The 20501-nt window shown below is 48.9% G+C and overlaps 4 protein-coding genes across 15 annotated transcripts; 2 read left to right on the top strand and 2 right to left on the bottom strand.

Moving 5' to 3' along the window:
• The first annotated feature begins 327 nt into the window (after positions 1-327).
• LOC101776138 (uncharacterized protein At1g76660) lies at positions 328-5430 on the top strand. 12 transcript variants are annotated; one of them, XM_022824197.1, is made up of 4 exons: positions 328-1898; positions 2341-3810; positions 4191-4338; positions 4477-5430. In XM_022824197.1, exons 3-4 carry the CDS (start codon positions 4210-4212, stop codon positions 5368-5370), a joined length of 1023 nt encoding a protein of 340 aa, XP_022679932.1. In that variant the 5' UTR covers positions 328-1898; positions 2341-3810; positions 4191-4209; the 3' UTR covers positions 5371-5430. The 12 variants fall into 12 exon arrangements, with proteins under 12 accessions (XP_022679932.1, XP_022679931.1, XP_022679941.1 ...); XM_022824196.1 differs by having other exon boundaries at positions 2341-4001; XM_022824206.1 differs by having other exon boundaries at positions 331-940; positions 1713-1898; positions 2341-4338.
• On the bottom strand, positions 5321-7625 carry LOC101778715 (probable pectinesterase 15). Its single transcript, XM_004956203.3, has one exon. It carries the CDS (start codon positions 6656-6658, stop codon positions 5426-5428), a length of 1233 nt encoding a protein of 410 aa, XP_004956260.1. The 5' UTR covers positions 6659-7625; the 3' UTR covers positions 5321-5425.
• Positions 7626-8857: 1232 nt separating this feature from the next.
• On the bottom strand, positions 8858-12946 carry LOC101775740 (malate dehydrogenase [NADP] 1, chloroplastic). The gene is made up of 14 exons (XM_004956193.4): positions 12583-12946; positions 12388-12484; positions 12194-12280; positions 11953-12037; positions 11677-11858; positions 10857-10927; positions 10660-10750; positions 10447-10521; positions 10275-10376; positions 10034-10156; positions 9869-9937; positions 9537-9605; positions 9371-9424; positions 8858-9231 (listed from the first exon to the last, which is right to left on the bottom strand). The coding sequence occupies exons 1-14, from the start codon at positions 12780-12782 to the stop codon at positions 9178-9180; spliced, it is 1359 nt and encodes a 452-aa protein (XP_004956250.1). The 5' UTR covers positions 12783-12946; the 3' UTR covers positions 8858-9177.
• Positions 12947-17818: 4872 nt separating this feature from the next.
• On the top strand, positions 17819-19607 carry LOC101775329. Its single transcript, XM_004956192.3, has one exon. The coding sequence runs from the start codon at positions 17915-17917 to the stop codon at positions 19286-19288; it is 1374 nt and encodes a 457-aa protein (XP_004956249.1). The 5' UTR covers positions 17819-17914; the 3' UTR covers positions 19289-19607.
• Positions 19608-20501: the final 894 nt, after the last annotated feature.

The raw sequence follows: 20501 nt of genomic DNA, 5'->3' as shown, positions 1-20501 counted from the left end.
ATTTTAAGTTGCTTATGCATAAGCAACTCAAACAAACAGGCCCTAAAAGTTAATCCGATGTTCGGATCCTAAGGCATGTTCACTACTATATTGGCTCCCTCTATACTTCAATCCTAACTTCGTCTCGGACTCTGAAGGCACAATATAACAGCAAGGAGTCTATTTTTATGTGAGATCCAGGGTTTGAACTCTTGTTGGTAGCCTCACAACTAGAGGATTGGAAATACGATACTGTTATTTGTGTGTTACCACTTTTTACATAGACTTGTCAAACTTTGTTCCAAATCAAACCATCTGAAGTTTAACTTGGAATAGAGGGAGTATACATCAGAAATGATATACCTTTGAGTGTCTTTCTCTTCTGTACAGCTAAAAAAATCAGAGGGGGACGTTTTTACGGTCAGTCCCGTTCCGCCTCCTGTTTCCCCCTCCACCCTCCCCGTCTTCGTCCGCATCTTCCTCCCCACGCTGCCGCCGCCGCCATTCCCGCACGCGCACCTCCTCGCCCACCCGCGCCACGCCAGCGACCCCACCCCGGCCCCCGCGTCCAACGAAGCGCGCCCGCCGGAAGCTGCTGCCGCATCACGCACCGGCGGCGGCGGCTTCTCCGACCGTCGCCTTGGCACCCATGTGGAAGCGCCTCCTAGAGACGACCAAGCAGGCCGCCTCCTCCGCCCCCAAGCCGGCCATCCCCGCCGCCGCCGTCGCTCCCATGCCCGCGACCTCCTCCGCCGCCAAGCCCGCCGCCGCCTCCGCATCCAAGGGCGACACTGCGGTCGCTGCCCCAAATCCCACCCCATGGGCCATGGCCGCCGCCGCGCGCCGCCCTCCCCTGCGACAAGCCCGCCGCCGCCCCTCTTTCCTCTCCTTCGCCAAGCCCGCGCCTCCGCCTCACCGCCTGCCACGCCGACAGCCTGCTCGGCGGATGGGTCATCTTCATGTAAGCCCCACTGCCCCCTCCCTCTCTGCCATCTCCAGCGAAGCCATCGATAGAAGGTCCTCACAGGCACCGACGGGCGTCTGCCTCGCGTTGACCTGGCCACGCTAGCCATGCCTGAGGACGTACATCCGCCACACCACCATGGAGCTCGCTAAGGCATCAGTGCCAGCAAGGCAGAAGGACGCCGTCGCCCTTGTTTGCTGCTCTGTGCTTGCCGTCCACCAAAATAGCCAAGCTCGCCACGTCGAGGTGATTTTGCTGTGCTTACTGCTCCATGTCAATCAGGTCATTCTCGAGACACCCAAGGTGATATGCTGTGCTTGACGGTCTATCCTTCTAATGCTTGTACTTAAGTGTTTGATGAAATGCCACTTCAAGCTTATAAATCATTCTTTCAGTCTATGATGTTGATTGCCTTCGTTACCATATTCTATCTTATGCTTTGATTTCGTTCTCTTGATCAGGAAATGAAGAGCTGTGGTTACTATGCTTGCACATTTCTTATTGCTTAACTAAGACTTGGTACTATGCACAGCAGTGGCTAATTTTGATTGCCTAATGACTGATAATGATAATATATGTTTGGATCAATATACTTTGCTAATCTTCCAAATGCTCTGAAACTCCTCAGAACTTGAAAGAATTGTCGTTCATGGTAGTTTTGTCTAATTATAGGCCTCATTTCATCTATATGCTTGTGACATTCTCCCATGCTTTTGCTTGATTTCTTATGTAAACACGATTCTTTTCTTGTCAATATTGTTTCTGGTAGGTAAGGGCCCAAAAGAACTGAATAATGATGAACCTGGCACAAGCAATTTGCACTGTCAAACATTGAGCGACAGAAGGGAGCGGTGGTAACAAGAAGGGATGAGGAATGGACAGTCTCAGTCAGAGCAGGAAGGGCCGGTGGGAACAAGCTAAAGCAGAGTTGTTCTTCGGCGACAAAGTTGAGAAGGTGCATACTGCTTGAGGGCGTCGGATTCTTGCTGGCACTCTTCAACTCACCCTTTTAGACTGTGTGTTCTGAATTATTTTGATTCATAGCAGTTTAGTTTGTGGTTGCCGTTTGAGCTAGAGTCTTATAGAATGCTAGAATTCTTAGTCAATCAAATGGTGTGTTTTAATCTTTACTTTTTCTTTTGCTACGAAGACCATTTTTAACTTCACATATGTGATCTGCTAATATTTGCCATGCTCTGATCTCTTCCTTAACTTTGTAAAAGCAAGCATGAGTACTGAATAAAAATGAACCAAATAAAAATGTAGCTGCATTAGTACTGAAAGTATGTACCAGAAATTTCATTGTTTAAACCCCTACCACAGCACACTTGACAGGTGAAAGAAATTGCAGTTTCTTTTTATTTCCCCTGATGTATTGCTACTTTCATGGATTTCAGGTTACATTGTAGATTTACTTGTTTATGAATTTTGAGGACGAAGGTATTTTCTACTCCTATGTACAAACACTGAGCTCCCGTGCTGTGGAGGGTCAGCCACCGCAGGGTGTGAGTACTCGTGGTATAGTTATAATTGTACCTATTTTCTACTATGTAACTAAGGATCTTACATGTCTATGCATCGAAAGATATTAATTGATATCCCATGGCTCCAGCGAGTGCAAAAAGGATGCTTGCCCTTTCTGTCACCTGACACCAAAATAATAAGCAATTGCAATGACATTTAATATTGTTTGCACCATAATTACATGAATCTAAATACTTATGCACGTTATATTGCAATGCTTCACTGGTACAGAAGAACACAAGCAGTTGGTTTTCCTATTACTTTTCTCGAATCTCCCTAGGAATATAATGTACAGTGTAATTCTTACGAGTAAATATCATATGGTTATTCCACCGAGGAGACAATTAATGTGCAAAATTCAATTGAAACATGGTGTTAAATTTCATGGTTTTTTATGATCCAAGAACAGACGTTTCAAAAGTAAATGTCAAAAGAATTCACGCATGGCTTGTGTATTTTTCAAATGGCTTCAAATCCATGGTGAAATATCCTGGAAGAATTCTTATTGTTGTTTTTAGTGCACCATTCTAGAACTGACATTGTTTCGTTGGTTATAAGTCTAATTCTTGAGAAACAATTTTGAAGACGGAGACTCCACAGCATTCTTGGATAGCATGAGACCGGATGACACTAAGCGATTGGCTGCACAGGCCATATTCGTACCAACCATACAACCATAACGACTATAACATCTACACATGGATGCTTGGTACTGTTATATCCACACCTAAATAAAACATTTAGTTTTCAGCATTTGGAAGCTAGCCTGTTTAGATGTAGAGTTGATATATTGACTGACCCAAACATTGATCATTAGTGTTATGCATATTGCCTGAGTTAATTTTATTTCATTTTGACATGTTGTGCACTTCCGTATGAATGATTTAGATTTTTTATTTATGAATGAATTAGATTTTTTATTGCTATAGCAATGCACGGGCACGATTCTAGTTTTAAAAAAATGAAAAGAAAAGAAAAATGCTATCACAGGAGGCTGCACGAGTAGTGAGGTCATGCTAGAGCTGCGACACGGACATGGACGTCCGCGTGCCGTGACGGACCGTGCGAGCCGAGCACAGATATTATTGATTGGAGCCTTGGAGGTTGATTGGGTTCGGACATCCAATCGATCGGGACCCTTATTTGCCCGAGTCTAACGTTTGTCCCGTGCGCGGAGGTGTCGTCCATGACGATGACACGCTTCTGCTTTCACGTGGCGGGGGCGCCCAAGCCGCACGAGCCCACGAGGAGCCGTCCGAGGACTTGGAATCCTGGATTGACAGGGACAAATGGATGAACAAGTCCATAGTGTCCTCCCGTTCTCGTCGCTAATTGGACGATCGGTAAGTGCGTTCTTGACTGACTCTCGCTAGCTCCGTGGTCAACAATGGAGTCAAAAGATTGGATTGGATTGTTGGATTGGGTTGGATTCCGTCGGACGGAGGAGCTAGGAAAGATCATCTCGGCTGCCTTCCCACCACGCCATGGCGTGACGCGTCCCGGGCCATAGTTCCTTTCGTCTTCTCATTCTCAGGTCTTCGTCCTGTCCGGCCATGTATTTTAGTCCTGTCGTCTTTCTTCCTTAGCTTGAGCCTAGGGAGCTTCTCCATCCATGGTCGTCCATCAGATCATCAACCTAGCGAGCTTCGTTTGTTCGTGATACATACGTACGTACAATTAAGCAAAAGGCTGATCCATCGACATCGATTGATTTATTGAGCAGAAAGGGAATTGGGAAAAGGATGCAGCGGCAGCAGGATGATGACACGGCGAACGCCGCGGCCATCGTCCTCGCCGCCGCCGCGAGAACAACCAGCACGGGCCACCAGCACCTCCGCCACCAGCTTGACGACGACGACGACCACGCCACCGTACGTGACGTTGTTGTGCTATCTGTCGTCTTACTTGTTTGATTACGGAAGGATTCCTTCCAGCTACATCCTTCTGAATTCTGATCATTTGAGTTGTCTGTTTGCTCTGGGCCTGAACTTTGGAATGATGGCATGCAGAAGAAGACGCGATGGTGGTCGCGCCTCAAGGCGAAGCTCGCGTGCTTCCGGCCCCACGGCCACCCGCAACGCATCTTCGACGCGTCGCCGGAGACGGGCGCCGAGCAGGCGGCGCCCGGCTCCAGCAGCTTACACCACTACGCCCGCCACGCGCCGCAGCCTGTGGTGGCGTTCGTGGCGCCACCGCCGTCGCCCGCGTCGTCCGCGCTCACCTCGGGGTCGCCGTCGCCCACGGTGCTCCTACTGAACGCCGGCATCAGCAGCTGCTACAGCTCACCCACGGCCTCCATCTTCGCCGTCGGCCCGTACGCCCGGTCGCCGCAGCAGCTGGTGTCGCCGCCGGCCTTCTCCGCGGGGCACACCGAGCCGTCCACCGCGCCGCTCACGCCACCGCCGGAGCCCGGCTGCAGCCCGCACCTGCTGGCCACCACCACGCCGTCCTCGCCGGAAGTCCCCTTAGCCCGCTTCCTCTGCCCCCCGGTCGCGGCAGCAGACAGGCAGCAGCAGCACTGCTCGGGCGGCGGCGCGGAGGGCCTCCTCCTCAACGCGTACCAGCTGCAGCCGGGGAGCCCCATCCTCGTCTCGCCGGGAACGGGATCGACCTCCTCGTCGCCGCCGTCCTGGACGGTGCGGCGCCCGGTGCGAGCGCGCAATGATGGCCTGTCGCTTCTTGACGGTGGGCGCATCCCCATCACGGAGGAAGGCGGTGGCTGTGGCAGCGGCGGCGCGAGCAGGAACGACGACACACGAGACGATGAAGTGGCCAAGAGCGGGGGCGAGTTTGTGTTCGGAAACAATGCCGATGCGGCGGCTGGCGGTGAGGTTGGCGGCGGCGGATCCTTGGCCTTGGGACACGCGACCGAGCAGTGGCCTTTTCACCTTGCTCATGGTTGACTCTGTATCGCAGCTGCAGACTGAATTTGGGTAGTACTAGTATAGTACAGTACATTTACATGCTGCCGGCGGCCATGGTGTTGGCGTATTCAGCAGATATGACGTCGTCGCCTTGCACCGGCGGAAGCAGAGGGGGCACCGCCCACTGGCCGCCGTCGATGTAGGAGGCGTCCATGAACGGCGCGGCCTGCCGTTCGTCCAGCTGCCTCGCGTACGCCACCCTCTGCGCGGCTGCGCCGGGGCCCGTGCAGTCGTACTCGCCGAAGAACACCGACTGCCGCCTGGCGGGGTCGTTCCAGTCGTCCCATCCCCCGGGCGCGACGACGTCGGCGAGGTACGTCCTGGCGAAGACGACGGTGGCGTAGGCGCCCCACGGCCTGCCCAGCCACACCCGCCCCGTGCCCACGACGCTGCAGAGCACGAACGCAAACCCAGTCCTCTCGTCCGGCGAGGCGCGGCCCTGCGCCGTGACGCTCCCCGTGACGCCGCCGGCGCCGGCGTCGGCGACGGAGCTGATGGTGCAGCCGAGGTAGAGGGACCGCGCGTTGCCGAAGATGAAGTCGATGGAACCCTCGACGTAGCACTCCCGGAACAGGTGGCGGCCGCGCTCGTCCAGCAGCGTGTCCTGCGACCCGTAGAAGCCGCACCAGTAGAAGGCCGCCTGGTCGGCAGCGACGCGGAGCGCCACCGCCTGGCCGCCGGCGTCCCCCGGGGCGGCGGGGCGGGCGGTGTTCTGGACGCTGAGGTTGTAGGCAACGAAGCCGGCGGCGAGGACGGCGAAGGTGGCGCTGGCGGAGGTGCTGCCGCCGCTGGAGTTGGCGGTGGCGTTCCACGCCACGGCGGTCTCGAGGTTGCCGCGGCCCTGGAGCGTGACTCCCGTCTTGTTGCCCCAAACCACCACCTTCTCCGCGTAGACTCCCGCGTCGACGGCGATCAGCGTGCGCGCCGCCGCCGCCGCCGCGTGGTCGGGCACGGCGTCGACGGCCTGCTGCACGCTGGTAAAGTTGGCGCAGCCCCTGCGGTCGACGGTGAGGACCAGGGAGGCGTTGTGCAGGGACGCCATCCTGGCCACCCATCTGGCATGCTCCTCGCAGGCTCGGCGCCGGTGGTGGTGCCGGCCCTCTTCCGCCGCCCCGGTGGAGGTGTCAGGTTGCTGTTGGATGTAGAATGATCTGGAGGCGAGCAGCACGGCGACCAGGGCAGAGCAGATGGCCGACGCTGCCCATAACACCAGCGGCTTAGCAGCAGCCCTGGCTGGAATTCTTGTACGGCGCCACCCAAGCTTCATCTTCCTTTCCGATCCGTTGCTGATCAGTGAGCTGCTGAGTGCTGACGACTAGAGTTTGTGTTCTTCTCGACCGCCACGACGACGGCACGATGACGAAGAAGGTACAAGATAGAAGGGGAGGAGAGGTGCACACTGAACTGCATGGTGTGACATTACCATCGTTACGATCATTGGATTAGATTTCACTCCTTGCTTGAACATGAATGTGATGATGATGAGCCATGCGTAACGTAATGTGTGCGCAAAGCAAAAACAGATTGTGATGATCGAGTGCTCTGTGCAGACATACAGCGCATGATGGGGGGAGGGGAGGACGGTCGGCATTGCATGGTGGATAAAAATTACTTAGGTGGGTTTGATGTGTTATTGCTAAAGTTTAGCAGGGCTAAAGTTCAGCACTTTCACTCATTAGCACTCATGTTTGGAGACATGGCTAATGGATAGATCTAAAACTCATGAAAAGTCACTTTTATCTACTCACCTCCTTCCTTTCTCTCTCCTTTTTTTTCTTTTTCACAAGTCTTTAGCATCCATTAGCTCCTCTCTACCGGCTAATGCTTTTGCACTTTTTGGAGGTGGGCTAACTCCCATTTGGATAGGCTAATACATAAATGTGCTACAATTTAGCATTTTCACCCATTAGCTATGGGATCCAAATAGACCTTTAGGAATAGGTTAGTACAACAACCATCACCCCTTCACTTGCTTGCTCAAACCACATCACATCACATTATAAGTTGATTCAAGAAAGACATTATTTATGGCATCCTCTGTTTTTGCCGATGTTGCAAGACTGCAGGATAGTTTAATGGGGAAGCATGTGATTCACACTATTACTTGTTTGTGGCAACATGGAGTTTTATTCATGTTGTATATCGAAGCTCATGCAAACCAGGGGGTGGTTTTGCATTTGTAGGAGAATGATTTAATAAGACCGGCTTGGCTTGTAACTGGATAGCACAAGACACGTGGCATTCATATATATGAAACTAAGGTCCTGTTTGGAATCAGTGCTAAAGTTTAGCTCATGGCTAAAGTTTAGCCCTCTCAAATGGAGGGCTAAAGTTTAGTCCCTTGGACTGTTTGGGAACTAGGCTAAACTTTAGCACTTGTGTTGACAAAAGACTTATTCACCCCTTGTTTCCCTCCTCTCTTTTACCCCTCCTCAACTTCTTCCTTCGGTATCCCAATCTCAAGATCCTTCTTGCCATTACAAACCTCACCGCCGCCCTCGCCACCTCCAATTGCTTCTCCAATTCGGCCATCTTCGCTTGCAGCTCCGAGCTCTTCGCCTCCAATTCGGCAACCAAGGCCTCCAATCCGGCGAATTCGAGGGCCGGCTGTGGCAGAGGCCTAGCACAGCGCGCGCTCCAGGCATGGCCGGGCCTATTCCGAGCACTGCTTTTGCCCCGCGCCGCGCCCGCCGCGGCCGAGCTCGCTGCCCCGCGCAGGCACTTCCTCGACCGGCGCTGTGGGCCTCACCTGCCTTCCCCTACGCCCACTGCAGCCCGGTGGAATCAGCGCCCCAGGCAGCCATGGCAGTGGCGGCGTCCGGCGAGCTGAGATCCATCGAATCCATCGGCTCCGGCGAGGACGAGGCGCTCATGCCGCACACGGCGCAGGAGAGGCTTGCCCGCAGAGGCCTCGCCGGGAGTGGGATGCGGCAGTGCGGGAAGGATGGATGGGTGGCGGCCGGCCCAGGTTGCCCCATCCCTTCCTGGATGCGCAGGCGGCGCAGAAGGGGCTCGCCTGTGGCTTCCTCGTTGAGAGTGGGATGCGGCAGCGGCGGAGGAGCGAGGTGGGAGGCGCGGGAGGCTGGGGAGGAAGAGAGTTGCGCGACGTGGCGGCGTGGCCGGCGGAGGGCGACGGGGGTGTGGTGGGGAGAAGAGAGAGGGAGTGCAGGGAGGGAGGGGGGGGCAACGGTGGGAAATTGTGGACAGGGGTACCACTTTTAGCATCTTTTGCACCTTTTAGCACCGTCCCTTTAGCACCCCTGTTTGGGAACCTAGGTGCTAAAATGGGGCTAAAAGTGGGGTGCTAAATTTTAGCACCCCACTCCAAACAGGCCCTAAGTTTACAGCTGTGTTGCATGGAATTTTCTTCTGAATTCCAATCACCTAGGTACCACCAATCTCAGTCCGTCTCTATACATGGCATCATATGTATCTAGGGATGGTAACGGATCACGGCCATCATATCTCCTTCACAATCCAACTCAGCCCCTATATTTATTTAGCTCAAAATCATATAGTATTTCAGTCCAGCTCTTATTGAGCCCGTTCCTTAAATTTTCTAGGCTAAATTAGAGGGCCTTTTATCACCCTATAGGTATCTTGCGATAAATATAAAACAATATAGGTACATATAGTATAAGTAACAGCATTTCTGTGTTTCTAAAAAAAAAGGTAGGAACATCGTTTGCCTTCTTCTATAACTAACTTTCCCTTTCCTTCACCTACATCAATCCGTGTAATTTGAGTGTTATGTAATGCCCCTGATGTAATGTGACATTTCCCTTTCTACTTGTCTCCTGGAAGCATCGTATCCTCTGTAACTTCACACAATTCGTCATCCTGCATGCATGCAACACCACATAAGCAAATCAAAAACAACAAAAGAAGACGTTAGGGCTTTACATATTCTGATTATGATCAAGAAACATCACAACATATTTTCCCCTCGAGTGTAGTAGTTGGAGTGCCATTTATTTACCTGTCCTATAAGATGTCCAACACATCCCTTTTCAGCAAGCAGTTCGCCTTCACTCTGCAAGCGAAGAACGCGCGCAACCAAATCGAGTTAAATTTATACTAGTGCACAATCTTTTTTTTCCTTTTTACCAGATATAAGTGGTTTCTAACAAATTAACTCCAACAACCTTTTTTATCCGTTCCCAGAGAAAATCGTCAATCATGACATCCGTAGCTAGTTCGTAGTCGCCATCGCCCTGAATGACAATTCACTTGTTAATTGCAAGAAGCCCAAAAAAAATTGAGTTTATATGAAAAACTCAATTTTATGAGTTTTGGTAGCTTTCTAAGCTCAAAAAATTAAACACATCTTCTGAAAAGTTAGAATTCACTTTTCAGGAAAAAAAACCAGCACCAACTTTTCAGAAAAGCTCAGAAAATGCAGCTCAAAACAAACGTACCTAAAGATACCTCCTACTATTGTAATGACGGCAATTCAGGTTTGGCATAGTATCACTACCTTTGATCTACATGGCATGCTGAACACGATGTCCTCTGCTATGCCGTAAGGATTTCCGTTCGTGTATACCTTCAAATTTTTCAGAGAAACAGTTTCATAGCGAAATGTTAATACCATGTTGCATGAGAAGCAGCATTATTCATGTGTAAGCCCAAGTACGAGTACCCCTGAAGAGAACCAATCGCCTTCTGGGGTTGGGGTTACGAGTGACCGCATGGCATCGACTATAGAGACGGCAGTAGATGCAGCCGAAGATCTTCCCCATTTCTGGATGAGCACACCTCCACGCTGTTTGTGAATTTAATTGCCCAACATTAAATCATCTTTTTTTTCTCACTACATGTATGTGCTCTGTGTATATTAGCATATACAGATAGAGATGGACTATCTGCAACTGCAAATGTACCTTCTGAATTATTTTGGTGAATTCTTCTTCTAACCATTTGGTGTCCCCAATAACTTGTTTCGCTGGCTTGCCGTCAATTCTTGCGTTTAAGAAATCTGGAACCTAATCAGCGAATACAATACAGTCAAATCACCAGTAAAATCGGAAGAGATGCTTAAATAAGATGTATCACCTGAGTGGTTGAATGGTTCCCCCAGATGGTCATGTTTGATATCTTGTCGTAGAACACACCAGCTTTCAGCGCGAGCTACAGAAGAAAGGCAAGAATATGTACGTCCATGGAGGGTTAGTTCTATCTGTTAGCCTTCCTTGAAAACAGAAGACCACTACATGCCATACAGATTAAGATTGTAGCAAGACTTGAAATACAGTTTAATCAAAGCACCTGGCACTTGGCTCTGTTCTCATCCAACCTTGTCAGAGCATGGAAATTCTTCGGGGGTATGTCAGGGGCGTTCTTCAAGCAAATCAAGGCACTGTGATTAAGTAGCAAATTAAGAAACATGGTGTTAAGCACAAAGCAGCAATGGTGAATGGATATTGTTATTCCGGCAACCAAACGGATGGGATCCATGTACATACTTGGTGTTGCATGGGTTGCCAACCACAAGAACTTTCACATTCTTAGATGCTACAGCATTAAGCGCCTTCCCCTTTCCAGAATACCAAATAAGAAGTGAAAACCACATTAGGGTCATAGGATAAGTGAATAATTGAAACAAATAAATATATAAATATAGGTTGCTGTCTGAAGTACCCCACGTGGTTAAAAACATTTTATATCGGAAATTAGGATATATTGATAATATCTAATAAATTTAAAATATTATGGAAGCTAACTATTCAAATAATCTGCAAATGTGTTTTTTGTGTTTCCATATTTCTTAAGCTATGTGTGGCGGAGTTACGCTTCTTTTTTGTATTTTGGAGCACAAAACTGCCCCAATTTTTGAAGTTATTGAGAACACAGGCTTAACTGAATAGACTTTTTTTTTAAAAAAAAATCAGGTATATAACCGGAGCGAGTATAGTTTTAGCATGCACTAAAATCAGTAAAGCTGGGAATGGTTCGATCTCAAACCGGTTCTAGTAGTTTGGTTTTCTTGGCCTAGCTTGGTTTAGTGGACAATGGGGTGAGATATATAATGGTCGGGTTTGGTTTGGTTTATCAAATGTAACGGTTTGGGCTGGTTGGAATTAGTTTGATTAATTCAAAATATTCAATAATAAGAAAACTAGTATGACTATATGTGCGACCTAGTCAAAAGTCAGATCCTACATTTACACTTTAAAATTTTAGTGAATTTGACTGAAATTTGTTGGAGGTTCGATTTGGTTTTGGACGGTTTTCGGACCATTAGTGGCCTATTCAGGCATATAATTTTGGAGTTTTAGCTGATACCTGTTCCGCAAAAATCTGGCCATTGAGATTGAGCAAGTCAGCTCGCTCCATTCCCGGGCCTCGGGGCTTGGCGCCGATCAGAAGAGCCCATTCGACATCCTGGAAAACCTCGTAAGGATCTATGCCGATGCTGACTTCCCTCAGGAGGGGATACAGGGAATCCTCCAGTTCCATTGCTACGCCTGCAAGTACGCAGGCGCTTGGGATTTAATCAATTTTCACTTTTCAGACAGAAGCAACAACTGAACGCAACAGCCATCTTTTATGACCAGTCACCTTCCAACGCTTGGAACGATTTTTGGGAGCCCAGTAACTTGAGCGCTATTGGTTGATCTTGCCCGAACACCTCGCCGGACGCAAGCTGCAGATCAGATCAGAAATCGGAGTACGTCGAAGTGAGTATGTATGTAGCGGCACTTCAGATTTAAGTGAATAATACATAGAAATAGAGAAGTGATGCTGCAGAATTCAAATTGTGTTGCACGCTTTGAAGAGCATGTCGATTGGATATGCTTACTTTGAAGAGGAGATGGTTGGATATCGTTCCGGCTGCACCTGACACAGCAATGTTTACTACTTTCTTCCAGGTTTTTGTCTCCTCGTCCTACATTTCATTTAATTTGGAAGGGAAGAACACAACAATCTCAATCTGTCAGTAGTTTTGAAAGGCAGAATCCACAATTCAGATGAAGAGCGTCGTCGCACACCGACCGCCCTGAGATCGTAGGTGGTGCAGAACACCCCGAAGCAGTCCGTGCGCCCCGCCGCGTCCTTCACCGCCGCCGGCCGCTCCTCCTGCACAACCTGCCTGCGTCCGTGCCACACGTACATGCATGAGCATGGTCAGCTGCAAAGGAGAAATAAAGTAGAGAAGAAATGGCCGGCCGGCCGCTGTCAGTTCCGCACTTGGTGGCGTCGAGGGAGCAGCAGACCAGCTGGTTGCGGCGCGACCTCGACCTCAGGCGGCGGCGTTGCAGCGCCGGCGATGAGCGGCGTGCGGCGGCGTGCTCATGGAATTGGAAGGGACTTGTTTGGGGTCGGCTCGGCAAGATGGTTGAGGCGGAGGAGGAGGAAGGAACAGCAGCTGCAGCCGCCATGAATGCCATTGGACTGAACTCGGAAGCAGCTAGCAAGATGAAGATGATGGATACAGGACGGCTTGCTCGGAAGCAAGGAGAAGCAGAGACCAGAGGGAGGAGATCGAGCTGCTAAAGGTTTATGAGGCTGCCGCTGACGCACGACAGCAAAGCTCCACCCGCCACCTGGTTATCTTCCCGCCCTCTCCCATTCGGCCATTCCCATCCAAATCGGATGGATTCCGCTCCCTCTCCTCCCAAGATTTTGGCCTAACTGTTTCTGATTTCTTCACGTGAAGCATACATATATATATTTTTTGCGGTCCTGGCACCGAGTCCGCCTCGCGACATATGAATTTTGCAGCAACGTCGCAAACTCACTAGATCCAAGAACAAAAATATCTTATTTTACAGACGCGGCCTTGGATGGTGTTCCGCGCGCGTGTTTGCGGCTTTCATATGTTTTATATGTCAGGACCGTTCGGCAAAAAATGTTTTATGTGCATTTTTCTACCTTACTTATTAGAAATCCTACTGCGTGCATGGGTTGCGCGCACGACTCCGATATGGCGACACGCGCCCCTCTAGCTTCAATTCCTAGCTATCAGTCCACTTGTGCGGGCCTCCGATTACATAAAGCTCCTTCCTTTCGTTTTTCCTTCTTGTCTTTCTTTTCACAATCTCTTTTGAGAGAAAGAAACACCTGGCGAAAATGCTAGCTCCCTCTCTCCGCTGCGGCCTCCTCTCCTAGAGCGCGAGATCTATCGTCATCTGCATCCCTCCCCCCATCCTCTCTTTGCAGGCATCCGCCACCACGCAAAGTCAGGTCAAGTTGGAAAATCCTGTTTGCATACGCAGGGCCGGTCCTAAGATTTGGGAGGCCCGGGGCGAAAGTAAAATTTGGGGCCTTTTAATATAAATATTATATAAATATATATAAAATATTACTAATACATAATTAAATGTATCTAAAAGCAATATTCATATCAAATTATTTATACGTATTACCTTAAAAGTTTCTTCTAACATTCCTCGATGCAAAGTCACTTATGATAGAGTTTATGTCAATCTCATCCAATAATTTCTTCTCGATGCATAATGTTGCCAAACCATTTAACCTCTCCTGAGTCATTGTTGACCTCAAATAGTTCCTCAATAACTTCAACTTTGAAAAGCTTCTTTCAGCCGATGCGACAGTCACAGGCACAGTAAATAAGAGTCGGTAAGCAATTGAGACATTAGGATAACAATCCACATCTCTAACATGCTCAAAAATCTCCATAGCAGACATTACGTCATCTGGCAAAGTGAATTTCATAATCTTCAATTCAGAAATAAGATCATATACCTCAACATCAGATGAACCATCAAAAGAAAATGTTTCTGCAAATTTAATGCAACATTCTTCAAGTTCATTATCATTTAATGACTTCAAAGTGCTTGAGCTCATCAAAAATCCAAATATATCTTTAAACATCATGAGTTCTTCAAATCTGTTCTTCAAAGAAGCGATTGCCATATCAACCAAAACAAAAAAATATTCAACTTCAAAAGTCTTCTCAGCTTCAAGAATTTCTTCTTGGCAATTACTTTCATCAAATTGTTTCTTCCTCGTAGCACGACGTTTTTCAGGAAATGATGCCTCTACACCCATGTCTGTTGCAATACCTTTGGCGATGATCAGACTAGAAGAAAACCCCTCATTTCTGTAATTCTCAAAGTATTGCATTATACCTTGTATTTGCTTCAAAGTAGAGTCAATGCACATGGCTGGTGATTGCAACTTCTTGCTCACTTTATTTACAGCAAATAAAATATCATGCCAGATAACCATACCAATTAGAAACTCAAAGCTGCCAAGTGCATCAAATAAATTTTTTGCATCACTTCTATCCTTAGGTTCAACATCAGAATCATGATGTAACTCAGACAAAGCAGATCTTAACTCAGTAGCTTGATATCTTATTGCTGTAACACTTTTGATTCGACTCTCCCAACGAGTATTGGATAATGATTTCACAGTTAGACTAGGAACATGTTTAAGCAAAACATTCCATCTTTTCGTAGAACCAGCAAATAACACGTATATGCGTTGAACAATTCCAAAAAATGAAACAGCTTTCCCACTAGATTTTGCCATATCACAAAGAGTAAGATTTAGACTATGGCACGCACATGGCATATACAATGCTCTTGGATTGATATCAAGTAACCGTGTTTTTACCCCTTTGTATTTTCCTTTCATATTAGAACCATTGTCATATCCTTGACCCCTTATGTCACTAATATTTAGGCCAAAGGACTCCATAGATTCAAGCAATACATTAAAAAGCCCCATACCAGATGTGTCATCAACCTTCAAGAACCCCAAAAAGTACTCCTCAATTTTTATCTTGCCATCAGACAAATTAACACATCGAACTAATAAAGTCATTTGTTCTTGATGACTGACATCAGGGGTACAATCTAGGATAACAGAGAAATACTTGCCTCTTTAACAACCTTTATGATATAACTTGTGATATCAGAAGCCAAAAGAGAGATCAACTCATTCTGAATTTTGTGACTAAGATAATGATAATGAATTTCTTTGTTCTGAATACGTCTAAGATGGTCTTGCATTACCAAGTCAAATTCTGCAATCATCTCAACACAAGCTAAGAAATTACCATTACTATCATCATAAAGCTGCTCACTGCTTCCTCTGAAAGCCAAATTGCGTTTACCAAGAAATTTCACAATGGCTATTATTCTTAACAAAACTTGCCTCAACCGTTCTTTCTCCTTTGTGATTTGCTGCTGCAATTCTTTGTCAATTGTTTCCTTTTTTCGCAGTCTAGCTCTTAATTCATTCCAACTATTCATGTTACTAATATGCTCAACACTATTTTCATGTTCTTTAAGCTTCTCACTGGTATGCTTCCAATTTCTTAACCCATCACCTGCTAAGGAACTAGGACTCTTGCTAGTGCTAGACTTGAAGATCTTACAGCAGAAACAAAAAACTTTGTCAACATGCTTTGAATAAACTAACCATTTTCTATCATGTACCTCTCCATTACTTAATTTTCTAGAATAATGAGCATATGAAAAATGTCTTGAGGCAGCATCTAGAGGAAATTTGATATTTTCTTCTCTTATAGGCCCTTTCTCGACTAATATGTCTCTTGCTTTATTATCAAGATTATCCCAATTTCTTGGATCATAAATATCTGAAGTGTAAATTGGTTCCTCATCAACATTAGCAGACTGTGCATGTGCACCTGATGCATTTACTGTGGTCTGAGAGTCACTTACATTGTTATCATCGACGTTGATGTTAACATTTTCTTCTTGATTCCCATTAGTTGGTTCATCCGCAACAACTATTGCCAACTCATCTGGGTTCGTCGAGGCGCCCGTATTACTCTTAGAGCTATGATAACTCTTGCAAAAATTATCCATAGCTCCTCTCTGTAAATCTATCAACTCATCCACACGTCTTTTCTTTTTCCTTTTCTCGCAGCCTGATTCATATTTTCTAGACGACATGATATCCCAATTCCCACGGTGCTGAAATTATTATAAATATACAATAGTTATAAATCAGTTGAAATTAAATAACTTGTGAATTAATAATTAATGATATGGAGAATTGTGGAATTGGTAATCGAGCAGCGTACCTGTGTGCTGACGCAGTCGAACAGGAACAACACGCGCACGACGGCACGAGTCACGACGAGGATCGCGCGTGCATGCGCTGGGAGCGCGGGCGCAGGCGCACAGCACGCGTGCGGTGGCGTCCCTCGGTCCCTGGCCGGCGCTGCGGTAGTGCGGGTGCGGCGTGCCGCGTGCGGCGGCGGCGCTGCGAGGCTCGCGTGCGATCTGCTGCTGCGTGCGATGCGATCTGCTGCCCACAGGTTAATTAAGTCGCCCGGCCGGTAGTCCTGTACGTGTACGTGACGTACACCTGCCTGGGCAGGCCTGCACTTGGGGTGGGGCCCCTGGGATTTGGGGGCCCAGGGCAGCCGCCCCCCTGCCCCCCCAGGGCCGGCCCTAGGCATACGAAGCCAAATTAGCACGATCCATGGCCTGCGCTCATGACCATGGAAGCGTACTTCTCCCTTTACGTGTCCCTCGCGCAAGAGTACTTTTACCTCTTTTTTTAGGGGTGTTTGGGAGCCCTTCACTTCACCAAAAATCACTCCACTCCACCAACTCCAAAAAAATCGCAGCCAAACGCGTTCGGCTCCAGCAACTCCAGCTCCAGGAAAAAAGGTGGAGCAGGGGGTAGATCCACGTTTTTGGTGGAGTACCTCAAGAGGTGCTCCAAAAATCCTCTTTACATACCTCCTCGTGGAGTTGGTGGGTATTTACCCACCACTGCCACTCGTTACACAACGTAACGGTTCGCGAAATAAAAAAAGGAGACGCTCCCGTCGCGCCGGCCGGCCTGCCTGCCGCGCCGCTCCCGCCCGCTGCGCCGCCCGGCGCCGCCGCCCGCCGCTCGCCGCGCCGCCCGCCACCGCTCCTCAGCCGCCGCACCCCGCGCCGCCCGCCGCCGGCCGCCCCTGCTGTGCCGCCCGCCTCTGCTCGCACTGCGCGCTGGCCTTCCATTCCCTAGCAGCAAAGGAGAAGAGAGGGAGAACAGAGGGAGAACTAAAGAGACTGACAAGTGGGATCCATTCACATGGGTATAATGGACTTTACACAGCAAGATCTTCTGTTTCCGGAGCTGGATCTGTGCACTTTGCCAAACATGTGGACAGCTCTGGTATTTTTCTAGAGTTGGTGGAGTGGAGCTGCAATGTGGTGGAGTTGGTGGAGTGGAGCTCAAAAATTTGGAGTGGAGTGCTCCCAAACACCCCTTTAGAATAAGTACTAGTAACCTTTTTTCTTAGACTGATAAGTACTTTAACCTTTTTTTAGACTGATAAGTACTTTTACCTTTTCTTAAGACTGATAAGTACTTTTACTTTCTTCCGAGCTTTTTTGCCCGCTCGGGCTGCCGGTATTTGTGGGCTGGGCCACATGGTCTTTGTTTGGTTGCGGCCCACTTGATGTTCGTTAGAGGGCAGCGCGTGAGAGCATTGAGCAACCAGATCTCGTCGCCGTCGTTGCCTTTCCGGGCGGGGGAAAAGAGAGAGAAATCTCGTCGCCGTCGCGGTGCGTGTGTGGCCGCGATGGACCCGAGCCGCCCGCTGCTGGGGCGCGGCTCCTTCCTCTCCTCCTCCGTCCACGCCGCCACCGCGCTCCTTCTCCTGCTCGTCCTCCTCGCCACGCTCCTCCGCCTCCCCATCTCCATCTCCCCGCGCGCCGCCCCCGCCCTCACCGACCAGAGGCCCCAGGAGCAGGCCTGCAACCCTGCCTCCCCGCTCGACTGCGCCGACCCGCGCCTCTTCCACCTCATGATGCGCAGCGCCATCGACGCCTTCCCGGCCGTCCACTTCGCCCGCTTCGGCCGCCCCGTCCCCGGCGACCCCCCGTCCGCCTCCTGCGACATGGCCTGGCGCGCCCGCTCCGACTCCGACTCCCCCTCCAAGGCCACCACCAAGGACTATCGCCGCTTCGCCATCGCCCGGGATCCCCACACGTGCGCCTACTCCGTCCTCTCCATCGGCGAGTACCACTCCGGCCCCAACGCCCGCAAGCCTCGCCGCGCCGCCACCAACGCCACAATCGCCCCTCCGCCCCCGCCCGCGCTCTCCCGCTCCCAGTTCGCCCAGGGCTCCTACCTCGCCTACCTCGGCGGCGGCGACCGCTGCAAGCCCATGCCGCACTACCTGCGCAGCCTCCTTTGCGCCCTCGCTGAGGCCCGCTACCTCAATCGCACCCTCGTCCTTGATCTCACCCTCTGCCTCGCTGCCTCCTACGCCGCAGCGGGCACGGGAGGAATGCCCGAGGAGGGCAAGCGCCTTGCCTTCTATGTCGACGTCGACCACCTCCACTCCCAGGTCCCCATCATTGAGCAGAGCCAGTTCTGGGCGGACTGGGACAGGTGGGGAGTGCAGGGCCAGCTCCGGGCGCGCCTCGTTGAGGACACGAGGCTCGTACCTGTCAAGTTGTCCAAGGTTAGGGACACCCTCATCATCAGGAAATTCGGGGACGTGGAGCCAGGGAACTACTGGTACAATGTCTGCGACGGTGAGGCCAAGGGCGTGCTCCACCCAATGCGGTGGGCGACACGCTGGGCACCGAGCTTGATGCACATTGTTGATGATATTGTTTCAAGGATGCAACCAGACTTTGATTCAGTCCATATTGATGCCAATGGTGAGGACCTTAGACGGAGGGTTGAGGAAGGTCTTGATGCGGGGCGGCAGGTGTATGTCGCAGGGGAGGGGGTCACCAGTGTGCTGGTGGAGACGCTCAAGGCAAAGCACGCTGTGCATCACCTGGATGAGTTTGAGGACCTGTGGGGGACAGACAGCAAGTGGTTCTTGGAGATGAGGAGGCTCAATGGTGGGGTTCCTGTGGAGTTTGATGGGTACATGCGCGAGGTTGTTGATAGGGAGGTCTTCCTCAGGGGGAAGAAGAAGGCGGAGGTGCTCCGGTGATTTGTTTTTTTCTCCCTAATAGATAAGTTGTTGTTTGTTGATACGTCCTAGATAAGTTGTTGGATATCACAAGGCGTGCTTTTGTCAAGCAAGCCTTGTAAATGTCATTTTGTCTCAATTTAGTACTCAGACTTGTCCGTAGATGTTTGTATTTAGCTAGCCATTATCACTTCCGTGGAAATTTTGGCAACCATCAATGTATATAGTTTTGTACTTCCGGCAGCACTGGTTCCACCCAACTGATCAGTTCCTTAACTAAATTCTGTAACAAGGATTTGTTATACATTATTTTTTACTATTTAGTTCATTTCATAACCTATATACTATGTTTTTTTCCCACAGTGCACTTAAACAAGTGATTATCATGATTGATTCATTTGCATCTGTGTTTTGGCTTTGTGGGTATCTGTTCTTTGAGTTTGAGTGATGCACATGCATAAGTACAGCTGTGAATCCTCTTTCTGAGAACATACATCTTGCTACATATACAGAATATGGAAGTCCTTGGGAGCATTTGCTTGCTAGATAAAGTTATATATGCGCCCTTCTTTATGTACTTTCTATAAAAGCAGGTGCGAAATGTTTGCTAAAAATTATATGCTCCCTTATAATACCTAAGTGATGAGGAAATTGAAATATTTCATTGGGACAATCTGTGGATTTTATTTGCTTGTGAAGAGGTATCTTAGTTCATGCAGGGATTTTGCTGTTTGATTTACCTGCAGGCCGATGCTTATAAGCCGAGAAGCAGAGCAATCTTCTACAATAGTTCAATGCTACATCCTGGTCAAAATAGCTCAATGCTACAACTATCTGCATGTGTTTAAATCTATGGAAATTCTCTTACCAAGAATACCTTTCCAGGTATAAAGTATGTTGCATCATATCTCAGTTTATCACTACTAGTTACCTACTCCATCTGTTTTTACATATATGATGTTTGGGGCAAGCTAATTTGTTCTGATAAGAGTAGATAAGGTAGGGAATAGGCAATTGCATTAGAGCATATATATTCCAGAGTTTATGCTTGTTTGTTTTGATATAGGGTTACAGATATTGGTTCTTCATAATCAATAGGCCATCGTTGCTGTATGACACTGCTAAACATATGATAGCGAACCCTACTTTTTTATGTATATACTTTTGTTCTCTGTGACAGTGTTGCTTGAAAGTTGAGCTTATACTAAACTGACTCAATATGAAATAACTTTTA

Source organism: Setaria italica, chromosome II, assembly GCF_000263155.2.
Source record: "Setaria italica strain Yugu1 chromosome II, Setaria_italica_v2.0, whole genome shotgun sequence".
Lineage (NCBI taxonomy): Eukaryota > Viridiplantae > Streptophyta > Magnoliopsida > Poales > Poaceae > Setaria > Setaria italica.
Note: the sequence above shows the minus strand (reverse complement) of the source record. Positions and strands in the feature narration are given on the sequence as shown.

Coding starts and splice junctions, on each gene's coding strand:
- LOC101776138 (XM_022824197.1), top strand. CDS start 4,210: ATGCAGCGGCAGCAGGATGATGACACGGCGAACGCCGCGGCCATCGTC. Junction 4,339..4,476: donor ACGACGACGACCACGCCACC/GTACGTGACGTT, acceptor GATGGCATGCAG/AAGAAGACGCGATGGTGGTC.
- LOC101775329 (XM_004956192.3), top strand. CDS start 17,915: ATGGACCCGAGCCGCCCGCTGCTGGGGCGCGGCTCCTTCCTCTCCTCC.
- LOC101778715 (XM_004956203.3), bottom strand. CDS start 6,658: ATGAAGCTTGGGTGGCGCCGTACAAGAATTCCAGCCAGGGCTGCTGCT.
- LOC101775740 (XM_004956193.4), bottom strand. CDS start 12,782: ATGGCATTCATGGCGGCTGCAGCTGCTGTTCCTTCCTCCTCCTCCGCC. Junction 10,522..10,659: donor AGAACAGAGCCAAGTGCCAG/GTGCTTTGATTA, acceptor TTTCTTCTGTAG/CTCGCGCTGAAAGCTGGTGT. Junction 9,938..10,033: donor GCGATTGGTTCTCTTCAGGG/GTACTCGTACTT, acceptor AAAAATTTGAAG/GTATACACGAACGGAAATCC.